Source organism: Haliaeetus albicilla, chromosome 6 (assembly GCF_947461875.1).
Source record: "Haliaeetus albicilla chromosome 6, bHalAlb1.1, whole genome shotgun sequence".
In the NCBI taxonomy this organism is placed as follows: Eukaryota; Metazoa; Chordata; class Aves; order Accipitriformes; family Accipitridae; genus Haliaeetus; species Haliaeetus albicilla.
Window position 1 is genome coordinate 31219242 of NC_091488.1, and position 17925 is coordinate 31237166.

The window sequence follows — 17925 nt, forward strand, 5'->3', positions numbered from 1 at the left end:
GTACTGCTGCAATCACCAGAAAGACGTGACAGAGACAAGTTTCATCTATTCCTTGACCCTCAACAAATTGAGGAAGAAAGACTGTAACTATCATCCCTGGGACATTCTGAAATAAGACCTCACTCGAGGAAAAACAAGCTCAGTTCAGGATTAAGCAAACAGAAGTGCCTTGCAAGAAGCATGCAGCTGCCTATAGACCAGACTTTTAGGAGCTGCCAAAGCTTACCCCCATCTGGCCTCTAGGCTGGCTGTGATCATGTGGAAGAGCAAAAGTCATCTGGCCAGCTGTCTGATGTACATAGAAACACAGGACTGGATAAAGACGACAGTTCATTTTTGTAAGAAACAATATATTTTATTTTTCTGACACCACAGCCCTGGCGAGTGGTTTTGTACCAAATTTAATGGAGGTTACACAGAACGTTTTACGCTGGGGAGAAAAAAAAAAAAAAACACAAAAAAATTCCTGGGTAACTTTTAGTGTCTGTTCCACTCCCACATTAATAAAATCACTTGGGGTTTCTAAGAAAAGGAGAATAGGAAACAGTGAGAGAGACTACTGTAGCATGTAACAGTGTCCAAGTCCAGCCCCTTCCTAAAAGTGGGAAGAGTCCCCACGTGAGGAGAGGCTCTCCTAGATTTACTCCCCAAAATAACACAATGTATTGCAGCTGCCATAGGAGAAGACAGAAGGGGGACGGAGAAAGAGAGAGAGAGAGAGAAGCCTATTTAATAAAGAGTGGGAGGGAGAGACAGAAGGTGCTGGACAGCACGCCATAATTTGAAAAATATGTCCTTAACTTATTATTTATTTCTTTTAAAAGATTCCCCTCACTGAACTTAAGTTCCTTTTTGTGCTTTTCATTAATACTCTGCTCTGAGGTCGTAGTTTGGTTTTTCTATACATTGGAGTTGAAGGAAAATAGTCCGAAGTTCTGAAGATGGATTCTCCACCTAAAGTAAACAGCCTAGAATCCCATTCTCCTCTCACCCCAAAGACTAAAGTCTCTGCTAAAATCCCTTTTACAATATAGTACAGTACACAAAAAACCCCAAAAATAACCAAGAGTCCTGGGAGAAGCCAGTCCAAAGGACGTAAACATACAGAGAATGGTGCAACTTGTGACAAATGGCAATTCTCAAAATACAGCTACAGATTCTCAAAGCAGGTGCCGTCACAGGATACCCAAGTCCACAAAAATAATTTTTAAAAAATAAATCTTAAAAAAAAAAACAACCTGTTAAAATGAATATTTTTTTTTTCAGGTAATTCCATACATTCGAGATTTCCCAAAGCGTCCTCTGGTCTCTTTTCACCTATTGCATGGCCAAACTGTACTCCTGAAGCTCCCAAAAAAGCCCTCAGGACTTGGAATCTCATCTTGACAAGGATCAGAACATCCAGTCTTATGGTAGCAGCTTAAAACATCATGTTCCCTGGGTTTCCAGGGCCTTGGCTAAATCCTCCCATGCCAACATCAGCAGCCATACCTCGGGGCCTCATCTGGGGGGGAATCATGATGTTTTGTTGGGGTCCCATCATGCCCTGCATTGACATCATCATACCAGGTGACCCTACAGGGCCCGGGTGGCTGTACAGCCCTGCAGGGGCTCGGTCCTTGCCTGGGATCATGCCCACGGCGGCCACGGGGTTACTCATTAGCGCGGGCTGGCCAGGCATCGCCGTTTGTGCTGGTGACATCATGCGGTGGTGCGGCCCCATCATGCCTTGCTGCAGGAAGGCAGGTGGTCTCATCGGGTTATGACCTGGCATGGATGGAGCCGTCCCAAGAGGGATATCCGGAGTTCCCACCGGCCCGGGGCCCCCCATGCCAGGCAATGTTAGTCCCATCCTTGGGGTCTGCTCTCCTATCATCCCCTGCATGTGGGAGAACCCAGGCCCAGGACCCTGCGGCTGCTTGCGGCCTGGCACCTCCCCACGAGGGAAATACTGTAGTGTCTGGCTAGGCTTCTCCGATGGGATAATCCTGGACAGGTCAAACTCAGGTATTCCTGTGGCTCCAGGACGGATCACCTCCTGCAGCTCTGGATCAGTGAAAACCGAAGGCATATTGTTTCCAAGAACAGTGAAGGAGTCTGGACCGCCAGGGCCTCCAGTCTTGCAAAGTGCTGGATCTGTCGAACTTTGGGGCAGGTTGGTAGGACGCCCCAGAGGTCCTTCTCCGTGGAAGCCCATTCCTGCTGGGAAGTTGCCTTGTCCACCGCTGGGCCCGTTGTGTGGAAATGGCACCTGCTGCGGAGGGGACTGTACGGGAGGGAACCCCTGTGGGAAGCCCAGGCGTCCTTGAGGTACCATTGGAGACTCCTGGGAACCATGCCCCATCATTGGGTTGTGTGACATCAGGCCGGGTCCCACGGGGACCCCATGAGGAGGTATATTGGGTCCCATAGCATTTGGAGAGGGCATCTGGTTGTTATGGGAAAGAGGCTGGGTCATTCCCATTGGGCTAAGGGTTGGCATTGGACCCACTGGGTTTGGACCTGAAATTCGAGGATTCTGAGAATTAATGCCCATTCCTAGGGAAGAAATAAGGAATCACATTTAGATAACAGCCAATAATAATAAAGCTATCAGAGAGCATTCTGCAGGTTACGAAGTCCGCACACACACACAAAAAATTTCGTGCTAGTAAAAAAAACTTCAGTAGTGGCTCTGGAAAATGTTATTTTAATCAGAAAATGGATGCCACCTGCACAGCTGCCTCCCTAGGCTTGTCACTGCCCTATCAAAAAGTGACTAAACCCTGGTCTCTAAGTAGGATCTCAGTCCAACCCACACCTTTCCTACTTTTCTGGCAGTCTAGATGACACAGGCAGTAACAAACACGTCTGTGACAGATTATCAGCATATGGACACTTGTCCACTGGGAAGTGACTGAATCTCCTTTCAAAACGCAAGAGGCGATAAATCAGGTAACCCTCCTAAGACTAGGAGGCAGCGATCAATGAGGTTAATGAGCTGTCATCATTAACTTACTCAATTAGCCAGCTTCCCGAGGTATATTCAGCCACTCTGATCATTACTGCGTGAAACAGACAGCAAAGCTACAGGTAAACTCATGGAGAATTCATTACCAATTGCCACTGTCATGAAACATCCACTCATCCCCTCTTTCAACTATGTTAATTCAATTGGGTAGAGGGGCTACAGCCTACTGTTGTATTAAATATGTACCCACAAACATTAAGCTATCAGCAGGCATTGGACTTAGATAAACATGCCCATCCACAAGACAGCCCAAAAGGATATTTTTTTATTTTACTTTTCCTTTAACTCTCTCAGGTAGAGACCAGGACACTTTCCTTCAGTCCTAGCTGAGGTTGCCTGCCATTACACATTTCCTATATGAAAAGATGTATGTTTTGAGAAAGCACTCTAACATCTCTTCTTTAACAAAGGCAATCCACAAAACCCAGGAAAAGACCAGAGGATTCAGTCTAAAAAAAAAAAAAAAAAAACAAAAAAACCACAAACAAACCAACCACAAAAAAACCAAACAACCTGTGAAGCTTCTATGACACTGCCTTAAGACAGGGGAAGAATGGTTTCCTCTGGATAACACGTTGTAGGTCTGACCCTTATTCTCATGAGCAGCCTTCACTCACACAAGTAATTCCAGTCTGCCTGAGTGGAAATCTCTCCCATACATAAGGGTTTTCCAGATTAGACACCTTCTGGACAGAAAAAACTGGTTGCAAGAATTTCTATCCCCTCATTTCAGAGAATTGTGACTGTCTTCCTCAAAAACAACCCATGGCTATACATTCTTCAAGGTTTTTCTCTCTCACCATCTTCATTTGATAAAGCTTCCATAAAAATCACCCTCACTGTATTGCCTAATAGTTTGGGTTTATATTTCTTTGAGTTTCTTACCTGGTACACTGTTCATAGGTGGCAAGTTTGGGGAACGTGCTGGAGGGGAGTCATCATCTGAGCTGGCCACAGTTTTGATGGCATCATGATAGAGCGGTGTAGAGCTGGGCATGGCAAATTTGGACATCCTGGACATCATAATGGAGAGGGGATTCTGGGAGAGGGTCGGCTCTGGTGGCATTGTGTAAGGACTGCTAGAGGGAAGATTTCCAGGGAGAGTCACAGGAGCAGACTGGCTGACTGTGGAAGGAGGTGGACCACCTTAGGAAAAAAAGAAAGAGAGAGAAAGAAAGAGACTTTAATTTTTTTTCCTTCTTATTTTTCTCCTTAAATCTCACCCTTTTCTCCTAGAAAGCTCAAAAACTAGAAATCCCTTTTATTGCAAGAGACCATCTGACTAATGCAGTCAATGCCAGTGAAAGGTAATCAGAAAAATAAGCCTATTGGTTAAGATGGTTAACATTTGTTATCCTTCATTCTGCACTTCTACTGGAACTATCTTGAGCCTCTACAAATCCACATGAAGAATTATCAGGTAAATCTGAAAATCCTACTATTCAACTTCCATACACTGAAGATAGACTTAGGTACCAGGTCTAGCCATAAAAATCAAAATCTATAGTCAATTAATTGTTCTTGCACCCACCAAATGTCAACTGTAACTCCTTTCCCTTTTTCTTTAGGAGGCAAACAAGCACAAAAGGCACAGGCAGCAGAACGAAAGCTGTAGCAGATATTATGCTGAGACATGCGAGCAGATTTCTGACTAGCTGCTGATGCAGCTACAAGTAAAACTCCCCGTTTATGTTTCATTTCAGGTTTTATGTACACATATTTACTGCTCATTCCAGTTAAGGAAGTGTTCTCTGCACCTATTAGAATCATAGAATCATTTAGGTTGGAAAAGACCTTCAAGATCATTGAGTCCAACCATAATCCGTGCCCACTAAACCATGTTCTGGAGTGCCTTGTCTACACGCTTTTTGAACACCTCCAGGGATTGTGACTCAACCACTTCCCTGGGCAGCCTATTCCAATGTCTGACAACCCTCTCAGTAAAGAAATTTTTTCTAATATCCAACCTAAACCTCCCCTGCAGCAACTTGAGGCCATTTCCTCTTGTCCTATCTCCAGCCACCTGACAGAAGAGACCAGCAACCCCCCTTCAGGTAGTTGTAGAGAGCGATAAGGTCTCCCCTCAGCCTCCTTTTCTCTAGACTAAACAGCCCCAGTTCCCTCAGCGGCTCCTCATAAGACTTGTGCTCCAGATCCGTCACCAGCTTTGTTGCCCTTCTCCGGACACGCTCCAGCACCTCAATGTCTTTCCTGTAGTGAGGGGCCCAAAACTGAACACAGTACTCGAGGTGCGGCTTCACCAGTGCCGAGTACAGGGGAACAACCACCTCCCTGCTCCTGCTGGCCACACTATTTCTGATACAGGCCAGGATGCTGTTGGTTGTCTTGCCCACCTGGGTACACTGCTGGCTCATATTCAGCCGGCTGTCAACCAGCACCCCCAGGTCTTTCTCTGATGGGCAGCTTTCCAGCTTAACATCATCCTTTGCTCTCCCAAAACTAGAAATAACTGAACCGTACTACCAATCTCCTTTGTTCTTCACCGATGAATTTCATGCCACCCAGACCACATGCGAAGGAAGGATGCTAAACCGAAGTTGTACTGTCACTGAAAATTGACTGCTCATTCCTCAGCCCCCCCGCCCAGAAAAAGGAAAGGAGAATAGAGAATACAAAAATCCTGCGATGCCAAAACATTTATGCTTTGGAAGAGCTGCGTGTAAATGCATTCGTTAAGCACAACCTTAAGCACAGACTAAAGCAATCGGTTCTGACTTGTCGGTACTTGGGCTCAGGCCGGGCACGGCCTCAGCAGCCACGACGGACACCAACATCCAGGCTCTCCCCCCGAGCACAGAGACCCGGCCAGCAATCCCGGCAGCTGGTGTGAGGTGCTACCCTCCCCGCCACCGCCGGTCCCCCGGCCCCGGCAGGCACGTCCCGGCCACCGCGCTGTTTCCCGCAGCAGCACTAGAGGGCAACGTGGGCAAACGGCTCCTCTGCCGGCCAGGAGACCTTCCCGGGGACGGAGGGGCGAACGTGCTGCGGGGCGAGCTCCGGGAGGCTTTGGGAGCAGGAAGGAGAGGGCGGAGGCGTGCCACCAACAGCCCGGAGACGTTCGGGAGCAGAGAGGGCAGTGCCAGCATCTGCACCCCGGGGTCCCAGCCACGGCACAGCTCCAGCACGCTACTGAACGCTACATACGGTGGTGTTTAGCTCTCTCCAAAATGGTTGAGGCCTGAACAAATGTTAGCACTCCTCCCTGCCCGTGGCGGTAAACCTATCAAGCACTAACCATGCCTGAACCATACCCAGATACAGAACTGGCTATCTATGCTCAGTATGTCTTTGTAGGAGCCTTTTATCTCAAAGCGTTTCCATAACATCAGCAGGATCTTCTCCACAAAGCTACAATCACCAGGACCTATGGCAGAACAGCCAAAAACCCCTCTGAGGAGATATCTCTCCCATCAACACCCCACATCTTTTCACACCTCTTGACCCCACCCTTTTACTTTCATGTCCTCTGAGTGACCAGCCCTCATCTTGACACATGGGAGGCGTGGTGCAAACCCACAAATACAGCGGGAAGAAGAAAAGCGCTTGTGCTCCACTCGCATAGCCACCCACCAGACCCTCGGCACAGCCTCCCTCACACAGGCAAAGCGCTGTCTAGCTTCTGCCACTCTGCAAGAAACCTCCTCCCTCTCCTTGCTGCACACCTCAGGGTAATGCGATGCAAACCAAAGAGCCAAATGTGGCTAGCAGAGGCGGCACTCACCCGACTCCACGTTCCCCAGCATGGCTGGAGAAGACATGGTGAGAGATGCCTTGTGGTTCGGGGGAATCCCAGGGCTCTGCAAAGGAGGCTTTGGAGATGAAGTCCATCCGGGAGAAGGTGCGGGGAGAGACGGAGACTTGAGGTGGACAGGAGAAGCAGCAGCAGACCCCAAGACAGGGGGAGACTTAATGGAGGCAGCAGCAGCTGCGGCAGTGGGGCCCGCAAGCATTCCTGCCAGCTGGGAGGGCGTCTGAGGGGACTTGAGGTTCCCCGAGGGAGACCCCATCATGGGAGACTGGACCTGGCGCATCGTGGGGGATTTCAGGGGGTTGATCCCTGGCGAATGCACCTGACCAGCTGCAGAGATATCCAAGGGCTTGCGGCCGAGGCTGCGCTGCGCAGGGGGAGCTGTGTTGAGGCTATTAGGGTTACTGGTGGGATTGAGAGGTAGTGGCGGCATGTGGCTGAGCCGGTTGTTAGTCCTTTGGTCAGGCCCAATCTGTTCTCTGAGATTTCGGAGACCGACTCCTGGGCCCTGAGACATGGGAAGGAAAGGCCTGGGACCCATGCCATACTCTTGCTGCGGATGCTCCCCAAATGGCAGCGGCACCATTTTCTGCTGAGAGGAGAGCATCTCCGAGACACCGGGGCGCAGTTTCATCATCTCTTCCGGCCCAACTCCTGCGTCCCTCAGCTTCTGAGGGACCAGGGGTGGGTTGGAGCCCATGCTGACATTCATGCCCATGTCCCCCTTCATGCTGCCAGGGCCCATCCCAAACTCCAGCTCTCTGCTAGAGGCTATTTGTGGGGGTATTCCTTTCGGGAAGTCCCCCCTGGAGGGGCTCATCGGCCCTTCCACTGGCATGCGAGGGAAGATGGGGTTGTTCCCAGGCTCCATGTGTCTCTGGGAGGGCATCATTCTGTTTATCTCCATGCCAGGCCTGATGCCTTCCATGTTCAGGCCAGGAGGGAGGCCCATCTGTTTCTCAGCCAGCTGCTGCTGATAGAGCTCTTCGGGCAGGCCCTGTGGATTGGGGAACCGCTCCCCTCGGCCAGGGCCACTGAAGACACCCTGGCCAGGAGGGAAGTTTCGGCCATCTGGGATTTTTGGCACATCATCTGGCCAACTAACTCCCGAAAGCCCAGGCCGGGAGGCAGGATTCGGGACGCTGGGGCCCTCCATATCAGGGTTCATCATTCCTGCAAAACCAGGCAGGCGCATCTGGCTCCCAGGCATGTTGGGATGAGGGGCCATGCCCCTGGGGGGCAGAGAATGCGACATGTTCATGCCTTCAGGGAAGGGCTCTGGACCCCCAGGCCCCCAGCCCTCCCCAGGGGTCATCTGGTAGGGAGGGGGAGGGCCTCGGACCACCCCACGAGGCCCGTGCTGATGGACCATCATGTCCTGCAGTGAACACTGCTGCACAACCACCTGCTCTTGCTTTCTTCTCTTCTCCTCGTAAAACTCCTGCTGCAGCTTGAGCCAGGCCACCTGCTCAGGAGTCATGTGGTCCAGGTGGTCTGGGCCTATGGGTCCTGACTGAGAGTTCATTGGTGGTGGCCCCATTTCATCTGGGGAAAAAGGCATGTCCCTGTGTCCTTGAGGGCCAAATGGAGCCCCTCCATCTGTCCGAGACCCTGACCCTTTGCCTAAACTTTGGGATTGAGCCATCATGGCCTGTATTGGCCCTTCAGGTTTCTTTTGGGGACCATCCAGCACCCCAGCATTTGAGGGTGGCCCCCCACTTTGCCCTCCCGCAAACTCTTTCTCATCAGGGAAGAGCATGCGCTGTATGTCTCTCAGGGTCTGCAATGAGCGCTCTCGATGCTCCAGCTGCTCCTGTGACAGTCCATCTGGATTCTCACCCAAATTGGATGGGTCCCCACCAGACACCTGCTGGGGAGGACCTTTGGGGTCTGCAGCAGAGCTATTGCTACCTTGGGAAACTGGGCTAACTGCTCGATTATTGGGGGTCGAACTCTGCCCAAATCCTTCTGTCTGCAATGGGGTAGAGTTGGCAGGGCTGCCCACAGACATGACTTTGCTTTCCACGCCGGGACTGTCCTGATCTATGGGACATGGGGGGCCAGTGGATTTGGATACTGGCGCTGACACGGGTGGAGTCGGCTGCATTTTAGCGTTCTGGGGAGGGTTCTGATCCTGGGCAGTGGGGGGCTGGGGCTGCGGCAGGGGCTTGGGTTCAGTCCGAAGGGCAGTGATCTGGGGGTTCTGCAAGAGAAAGCCACACACTAATCACTCACTTTTCTTACAGCCATGTCAAACAAGCAGCAGTGCAAATGAAACGTCCTGTCTCAACCCCATCAGCCCACACTTTGCAAGGAAGGGTAGCCCTCATGCAGCGATTACAGAGCAGCATCTTGGCCATGCAGAAACCTATTTTGCTTAAGCATTACAGCAGGTACCCCTTGCTTCTGTGCTAGCTCTGCATGAGCCATAGGTTGGAAATACACTACCCAAACGTTGCAAGACTTAAGCTCTTCTTTGGATGATCCAAGACATTTGCAGAAGGCTAGAACAACAACTGTCTTTCTCTTTTCCACCCTAAAACTTATTTCAGGCTGTAAATAATCACCCATCTCTCTGAACCACACACAAACAAGCACATTTACCCACCCTCATGCAGGTATTCCCTACCAAGGGTACAGTGTTTCGTTCCGCCTTGCTGTTTGAGATGTTCTGGATATGAAAGGACACGATGGTTTCCACCTGTCCTTTCAGCACAGCTTCTGCAGCCCTGCAAAGACAGACAGACGCACATATCCAGTTGAAGCTACGAACCAATTTTTCTTAACAACCCTCCCTTCTATCCTTCAGCTGGCAGAAGGGAGAAAGTCTTAACCACACATATTTCACTCTAGATGAGTAGCAAAAGAAAAATGCTTACACCTACAAGCTCATCAGCATTCAGGGTTCATGTCTCAGTTTAAGCCATCCTGGCTGCTACTCACTGCATGGATTGCAAAACAGCATCTACCAGCATTTGCAAAAAAAAAAAAAAAAAAAAACAACAAACAAAAAAAAAAAACAAACCAAAAAAACCAAAACCAAACCCAAAAACATCCAACACACATACCTTGGAGGAATAAATAATCACTTCTCAGAGGGCAAGAGGTAGTGACATTCTCCACTCCAGCCCCTTCAGCATCCCCAAAACAAGTAACGACTTTTTGCTACAAGAACACACTTGATGGGAGAAAGTGCACTTGAGCATCTTTTAAAAAGGAAGCACAAATATAAGCCCTGCTCCCTGAAGACATTCAAGCATCTACCTACTTGTTGGCCATCTCAGTAGAAAAGACGTAAACCACTTTGGATGGAGTCTTCTGCCCACTTGCTGGCTCCAAAGCAGCAGTCAGGCCATGGGAAGGTGTGGAAGACCTTGGGGCTGAAGCGTTTGAAGAAGTCATGGAGTGTGGTGTGTGCTGAGACTCCTGGGATTTCACATGATCAGCAGAATTGCAGTCTGGAAAGGGAGAAAGAAGAAAAGAGAGGAATCTCTACCTTGGGAGCTCTTTGGAAACCATTTCTGGAAACTGATCAGAGATTTTCCTTCTCTGAAATTTCCCATTTCTCTCTCAAGCACTACTAAAGGCATTTCTTCTATTACACCATGCATCTTCCCTCTAATGCCATGCTGCCCTTCAGGCACCACTGGGAGAAAGCTCATCTTGTCCCTTTCCAAGGCAAGTGGCAGTTCCAAGAGCTGATCCCTTTGAATTCTCTAGAGGCCACACAGAGTAGCAGGAAAATGACACGCTACAATGAACAAATATAAATATGTCTGCACCCAAGGAGAACACCCTGTGCAAAACTTTACTTTTTTTTTTCTTCCTTCAGCCACCTTAGCCAGGTGACCTAGTAAAATGGACAACAAAGGAAAGATGGACAACTGCACATATAGTCTGTTTTGTACTGCCTCACAGAGGCAATGTTGGAGCCAGGAACAGAACACAGAAATCCCAACTCTCGGGTTTGTGTTACCAGTCAGGGTGCTATGGGTTATGTATCTGTGTTGACAAAACAGGCTTGCATATTGTTTAAAACCTCAGTTACAACAGAGCAGTTCCTGAAAGGCCAAAGGCCAAAAGGAAACCAACAGGTTGCATTTATACTTTCAAATCATCTGGGGAAGTTTCAGAGTTACAAAGAAACTTTCCCACCAGAGTCAGGTCTGCACTTTAACTGAGCATGAACGGGACATTTACCGATACCAGCTATGACAACCTCTCCTCTTCACCTGCTCTCAAGACCTTCAGACTTCACTAGCTGGAACTTACAGAACCCCAGACAAATAAATGTTTCGCTAACACTTGCATAGCAATTCTCCATCTCACAGAGGACTCAGACTAATTGGCTACACTTGCGCACAAATCCTAGCAAACATACCTTTGATTTCAGGGTCATCATTAGGAGTCCCAGCTTCCCTCTGTTCAAAGGAATCTGCCGAAATGCTCCTCTCTCTCTTCCCCTTCCCCTTGGCACCATTTCCAGCCCCGTTCTTCAGCCCCATGCTCCCACCTGGGCCAGGGAGCACTTTGGGGGGGTGACCTCCACTTTTGGGGTCACAGGGAGAGGGCTGGGATTGGCTGGTAGAGCCCCCTTGTTTTCCCTGGTTGGAAAATTTGGAATCCAGCTGGGGGTTGCCAGATGGGGACATCACTGTAGGGGGACGGACCATCACCTCCTGCTTTGATTTGGGGCTGCTGGGGACAGAGCAAAAAAAAGAAAAAGAAAAAAGTGACAAATCACACCGTTGATTCATTCAACCCTGTAGGAACAGATTAGAGAGAAGCAGAAATAACCACTGCCACCTTTGCAAGCTAAGACAATTGCTGACAAATAAAAAATGCCTGCAAGCTTAGAGTCATGCAGTTGCTTTTTTGAACATGCCCTGAAAGGGTTATTATCCAAGATGGGATCTCATTGCTAAAGAAGGCACCAGGGCAAGCTACAGACCTGCCAGATCCCAGGAACTGCTGTCACATGAGGACCTACCTCTGGGGCTTCTGTCAATAAAGACAACGGTTTCTATGTGCACAGAGAAGCGCCTCGCACCAAGACCAGCTCAGAGTAAACAAACAAGGCACAATAAAGTTCACCTCACCACTCTCCTGGACCCCAACTATACACTGCAGCTCTAATCAGAGCAGACACCCCCCCCCGCCCCCTCCCTTGCACCTCCCTATCCAGTTCTACAGGGAACACAAGGAAAACCCAGCATTACTGCAGCATTCATCATACATTGGGGCGAGCTGCCAGGAAAACACAAACCTCTGACCGTGAAAACAATTAAACCAGCTACAACCTGCCTCCGAATAAGGAATGAGAAGGATACCATCTCCCTGCGCACTCCTGCAAAATGGGGCAGATGAAGCTTCTTTCATTTGCCAAAGGAAATTCAGAGTCTTTCTTTCCCTCTTCCATTCAGCAAATTGCATCCTAAAAATATTTTGCTCCTCTGGGTTTTACAGACATATTAGCCACCCCTTTCTTTCTCTTCACCCTCCAGTTACTCTGTTGCTATCAGATCTTCTGCATTGTGTTTTCCCATCATCACTACCATTTCCAGCATGCAGTGCTTGCTAGGATCCTCACTATGGGACTCACACAAGCTGTTTCCTCCTTTGGACAGACATCTGACCCAGAGGCATTCCCTCTGAATTACTCTTAAGCTCCAGATGACCTCTAGGAGTAAATAATCAAACTTGAGAATGCTGTCAATCAGACCATTTTAAATCCCTGGACACTGCTTTGCTTCCATATTTTTCCCCTTCCAAATTAGCAGAGGAGAGATGCTGACCTGCTGCACTGGCAGGTGAATGATGCAGAGGATCTCAGTGCACAGCTGATCAGTTCTCCAGACCGTTCAGGCCAATAATACAGAGGAAGCATTTTGTGTGAAGGTACAGAGAGACCTTCTGCTGCCCAACTACCCCTCGGGGAAACAGATAATTAGGAGAGGGGGAAGAAAGAAACAAAAAACAGATAGAAACAGCATGTTTACTCTCCTACAGCCTATTCAAACACCTGATGGGAGGGAGAAGGGCACAAGGAATGGAGAATCCACACCTCACAGGTTTACAGCTTTCAGCTCACCCTAAGCCTAGCAAACATGGAGGCTCATCAGCACTGTGCAGCCAGCACTCAGGTACTTGGTGGGTCTGATGGGAGCACAGAGGAGGACCAGCAAGTCACATGCACCAGTCCTTGGCTAATCCTGCAGCAGAGCAGGGACAGCATCATGCACCAATCCAGAGCAGCTGACTGCAGGCTTTTCTCCTTACCTCTGCGTGTTGCCTGATGGGGAGTTCCTCACTTTGGGGTTACTGGAATGCATTGACAGAAATCCTGAGCTCACAGTCTCACACGCACGCAGATGGACTCTCGTCAAGTTCCTCTGGGGAGTGTGCCGCCAGAGGCAGCGTCAAAGCACTTTCTGCCACCTGCTTCTCTCAATGCTGGCTGTCTGCTTGCCTTTTTTCTCTTTGCTCCTCTCTGGTTTTGCACTGGGCGCTTCCCTCCTGCAGCTCCAGCATTCTCTAGACGTTTGCCTCCTGCTGCCCAGGGGAAGTCTCGCATCTCCAGGGCACACTGTTAAAACCACCCCACAAGAAGAGAACAGAAAACCAGTGAGGAACTTTCCAAGCAGATGTGTCTGGTGTAAAGCAGTAAATGGCAGTTCTTCCCCTATTACTGAGAAGACACAGGAGAAGAGCTTTCAGATGGCTCAGTACAGCTGTGTATTTCAAACCAGAGGCAGCCCTGACTGGCCACTCAGTTTACAGGCAGTGTGGCCATCTTCCCTTCACCCAAAGCAAATCACTCTGGAGTCAACAAAACAGGGAAGCCCCTCCCTCATATCTGGACACTTTGATTCCGCATCTGTGTTCAGCTTGAAGACACCTCACAGCAAGTCAGTAGTAAGCCAAAATTACAAATCCCCAACATGACTTAGCTATCCAGAATTCCCCTGTGAGTGGCTGTAATCTGATATTTCTTAAGAACATAAACTCTGCTCAAATCTTTTGTCTCCTTGGTCCAATATAACTAGACATATGTTCAATGATGTGTGCTAAGGGTTGCACAAAGGGAGGGACATAAAATCAAATAAAATGCCTTCCTGACCACCTGTAAGCAACCAGCTATGCTGTGATTACTCCAAAAATACCAGAGGTTAGTCACTCATTATATCTATTAGAAATGCCAAAAGATCACTAGAGAACTACCCCTCTAAATTTGCTCAGCAACACTATTCAGACTATTGAGGCTTTAAACCCCCCCCCCCCCCAAAAACCAAAAAAAACCACCCGACCCAAAAAATAAGCATTTTTTTCGGCTTCTTTCTAAGAAACAATATGCATGACGCAGGCAATAAGGCACATAAAACTGTTTCTGGAGGAGGAAACTATTGAACATTACTGTTTACATCCTTTGGGCTAAATTATTTTGGAACAAATTTCTGTCTTGTTTATGTTTCAACAAAATCTCTCCTGTTCATCTCACCTACTCAGATGCAAATCCACTTAATTTAGAATCTAACCAAGATTTATTGTTAATGTATTAAGCATTGCTAGTTAAATATTACTCAAATGTAAATATTCCTGGTATTCCTTCTCAGCACCAAAGAAACAGTTTCCTCCTGTGTATATCAAATGAAACAAAATAAACCTCAGACTGAGTGTGTCTTGAATTTTGGGAAGAAACTCCTGTTCAAACTGCATTTAGAAAACAAAACTTGGTTTGCTTATGCACTGACACCAGAGAGTTAAGAAACACAGGCACTGTATGACCACCTCTGGCCAAGGAGAGTTATCAGTAACTTGTAGTATTGAGCACCATGGTTTTCCAGTTCCCCAAATTTATCTTGTTGTGAGGTTGTGCCGTTACACTTTTTAGTGACTTTGCACTGCTGTACTTTAACATAATAGTGCTCCACGTTGCCATTGTTCCATGAAGCTCTGCATCATCTCCAAAAATTCTCATGTCTACCACATGCCTCCTTCAGGAGCCAGAGAAATCATCTTGTTCCCTGTTCTCTCTTGTTCCCTATTTGTGCTGCACAAACCCATTAATGAAGGGAATGTTTCTTCAATAAAGTTCTCATTTTTAATGCCTCCTATCAGGCACAATCAGATGAAATCCAGTCTGTGCCATACACTCCACAGGATCCACATGCCTTTCTGGGGCTATCAGCTGGTTATCCCACTGATTTTGAGAACAATGTTGGAGTTACTCTATTACTATTGTTACTACTATCATGCTGTAATTGGAGCTGGTGCTGTACAGATACATTAAAGACAAGAGACAACATCTTCACAAGTATGTAAATTGTACCATCTTTGCGTGCAAATTTGGCTCCTATGTTCGTTAAGGGATTTATGTAAAAGTCAGTGGAACTCAGTGATACTTTGGGGTCCTCACTTAACGTGCAGGTGTGACTGAAAATACAGTGAATTTCAGATAAAAGAAAAAAGTAATAATAGCATTAAAGTAAGCAGACCTCAATGCTAAAAGCAGAATGTAGATGTCTGTGTGATGAACTTAAGTATTCTAGTTGTTTCACCCTCCAGTTTCCTACTTCTGATATTTACGCATTATCATGTTACTTTTATTACAAGATGAGAATTTTCTCAGACTCCCTGTCTTGCACAGTGCAATGAGAAAACATGAAGAACAGAATCAGGAACACACTGGCTGCGCAATATTTCTGATGTCACCAAACTTTCAGGTTCTTCACAGGGAAGAAAAAAACTCCAAATTTTTAACCCTACTTTATTATCCTACATGCATGTATCTTCCATCTATTAGAATCGATGTGCTCTGCAAGGGAACTGTATTTTCCAATCTCAGTTTAAATTTCTCCTTACCAGAGAGAGCTATAAAGGATACATCAATATATTCACTGGTGGAACAATGGCAACTCAACTTCCTCCAATTCTCATTTCTGCACACTGGGAATGTACCATCTTTTATAATGTGAAATGGAATGCCTCATGATTTTTCTAATGCACTTCTAACATACATATGTCTGGGAATCTAGGGCTCAATAATAGAAAAGCTCTAGAGAAATGCATCTTTGCAGCTGGGGTCTACCTGTCATAGCAAAGCCTTTATCATTGCTCTAAAACTAGAGGTAGGGTCACTGACAGTGAATGGTCAAGCCACTTTGAGACATTTTGGCAAGCTACATCCAAGGCTGTATTTTCAGGGTTGCTTTAAGGTATGCCAGGCAACAGCTGCAGGGAAAAGGATCATTCAGCTAGCTACTCATTCTCATCAGATCAGGGAAAGATCTGAATGGGAACTAACCCAAGGGAAACAGCAGAAATCTCTGTTCAGCTGGATTAGTCCCCTGTTCTGGTTGATCATGCAACCACATCAGTGCCACTGCAAGCTCAAAGGAGGAGGTGAGAACAGGTGAAAAGTAGCCTCACCCCACTTGGTTGCAGCTTACAATTTAGATAGCTTAAAATTACTTCAAACCTCAATTGCAGAGACAAAAGAGATAGACCTGCATTTGTGGAGATATGATAGGTCCTCGCCTTTCCAACAAGTAGCTTACCAAGACCCCTGGTGTCACGACACTGCAGTATTCATTGTGGAGGCCATGAGTTGTGAACCACTCGTCTCACAAGAAAAGATCACCTGGAAAAAGAAGAGAGAGGAAGAGTTTCACCAACAAGAATACACAGCCAAGCCGTGCATCCCTCCCATGCATCCAGCCACAGAAGCAGAGGAATCAAAACTTGCTCTGAAGCACTGACAAGGGGAAGCGCTGCTCAGATTGGCAAGATTTGTCAGCACTGAAAAAGCCACTATCAGACTGGAAGAGTCTGAAGATGTGTGCTGCACATGGAGGGGAAATAGGTCAGACCTGCTTTAGAACTCCCACATTTGAGCTAGCTGGATTCCCATGAGCTCACCCGTGTTTAGAGAAGCTGGCACAAAGCTTGGATGTCTAACCTCCCCTTCTCTGCACCCATCTCTCTTCAAAGGCTCACCTTCCCCTCACTACGTGCCCAGCAACATCTGCCAAACCCCTGTGCTTCGTATATGTAACCTCCTCCACAGCCAGACAACATACAAATAAAAACATCAAGCATCAGGTAAAGCCAGGCAATCACATCTAGGGGAAACTAGGCAGGTTTTAGAAGGAAGAAGCACAATCTACTGTCTGCCAGCTCCTACTTCACATCATCGTGCTACACTACAGGGAGAAGGGAATCCAACCGCAAACCTTCCCAAGTAAGACATACTGCAAGTTTGCTCAAGATAGAGGGGTTAGCCCCACCTTGCACTATGGTTATCTCCCATAAGGCCAAAAGAGTTTACAGCCCAAAAACCAATCAGACACACTTTCAGTAATGGAGACAACCCTTACTCACATGTTAAAGCAAGTTTAAGTGACAAAAAGTTCAGTAATACAAGGAAACGCAGGCTCTTCAGAATGGCTTAATGGTAAATTTGAGGTCAGTAAAGACAGAGTAGCTACCTGCCAGCTTCTCCCTCACCCACTGTGAAGACTGAAGAGGCTACAAGAACAGTATGAATCCAGACAACATTGACACTGTCGGGGCCTGCCTGGTCTCTCAGAGCACTCTCAGCTATTTACACAGCATGGACAGCCTTGCAGTTAAACTACAACTGCAAAATAAATCACTACCAGAGGTTTTTTGTGTGATCCCAATGCATTCTGCTGACCAGATCTCCCAACAGGAACACAGGAGCTGTTGCAAGGCTCAATTAGTTACGCGTTGTGAAACCCTGTGCATATTCTCTTCCCTCCAACATTCTCCAACTATTATCTACTGCAGCTTCCCCTTAATAATGTAGCAATGTGCTGCCATGTAATCCACTTCAACAAAATCAAACTACAAAGCTAGTCCCAAACAATGCAGCTACATTCTCCACCCAGTCCAGCCAAATCAAACAATGAAATCATCAACATGATAGACCATCCTTATCTAGCCAAGTCACACCTGCAGAGAGAAGCTGAAACAGACACCTATCGCAACAAGCTGCTTCATCCAGTAAAACCTACCACAGCAGCACAATCATCCCTGAATCCAATTACCCAGTTATATCTCCTCTCCCCTCTCCCCAACCCCACCCAATGAAACAATACAGGCTAAACCATGCCAGTGCCAATAC

The 17925-nt window shown here is 47.6% G+C and overlaps 1 protein-coding gene across 9 annotated transcripts in view; it reads right to left on the bottom strand.

Moving 5' to 3' along the window:
- Positions 1 to 333: 333 nt before the first annotated feature.
- BCL9 (BCL9 transcription coactivator) overlaps positions 334 to 17925 on the bottom strand; it is a 62533-nt gene continuing 44941 nt past the window's right edge. For 6 of the 9 annotated variants that reach the window (XM_069785413.1, XM_069785416.1, XM_069785418.1 and 3 more), the window contains 8 exons: positions 16337 to 16419; positions 13059 to 13365; positions 11161 to 11477; positions 10048 to 10237; positions 9409 to 9508; positions 6753 to 8982; positions 3896 to 4156; positions 334 to 2538 (listed from right to left, as the gene is read on the bottom strand). In XM_069785413.1, the coding sequence (XP_069641514.1) occupies positions 1421 to 2538; positions 3896 to 4156; positions 6753 to 8982; positions 9409 to 9508; positions 10048 to 10237; positions 11161 to 11477; positions 13059 to 13111 (4269 nt within the window). In that variant the 5' untranslated portion in view covers positions 13112 to 13365; positions 16337 to 16419 and the 3' untranslated portion in view covers positions 334 to 1420. The remainder of the gene's footprint in view (positions 2539 to 3895; positions 4157 to 6752; positions 8983 to 9408; positions 9509 to 10047; positions 10238 to 11160; positions 11478 to 13058; positions 13366 to 16336; positions 16420 to 17925) is intronic. The other 3 variants (XM_069785421.1, XM_069785420.1, XM_069785422.1) reach the window with 3 other exon arrangements.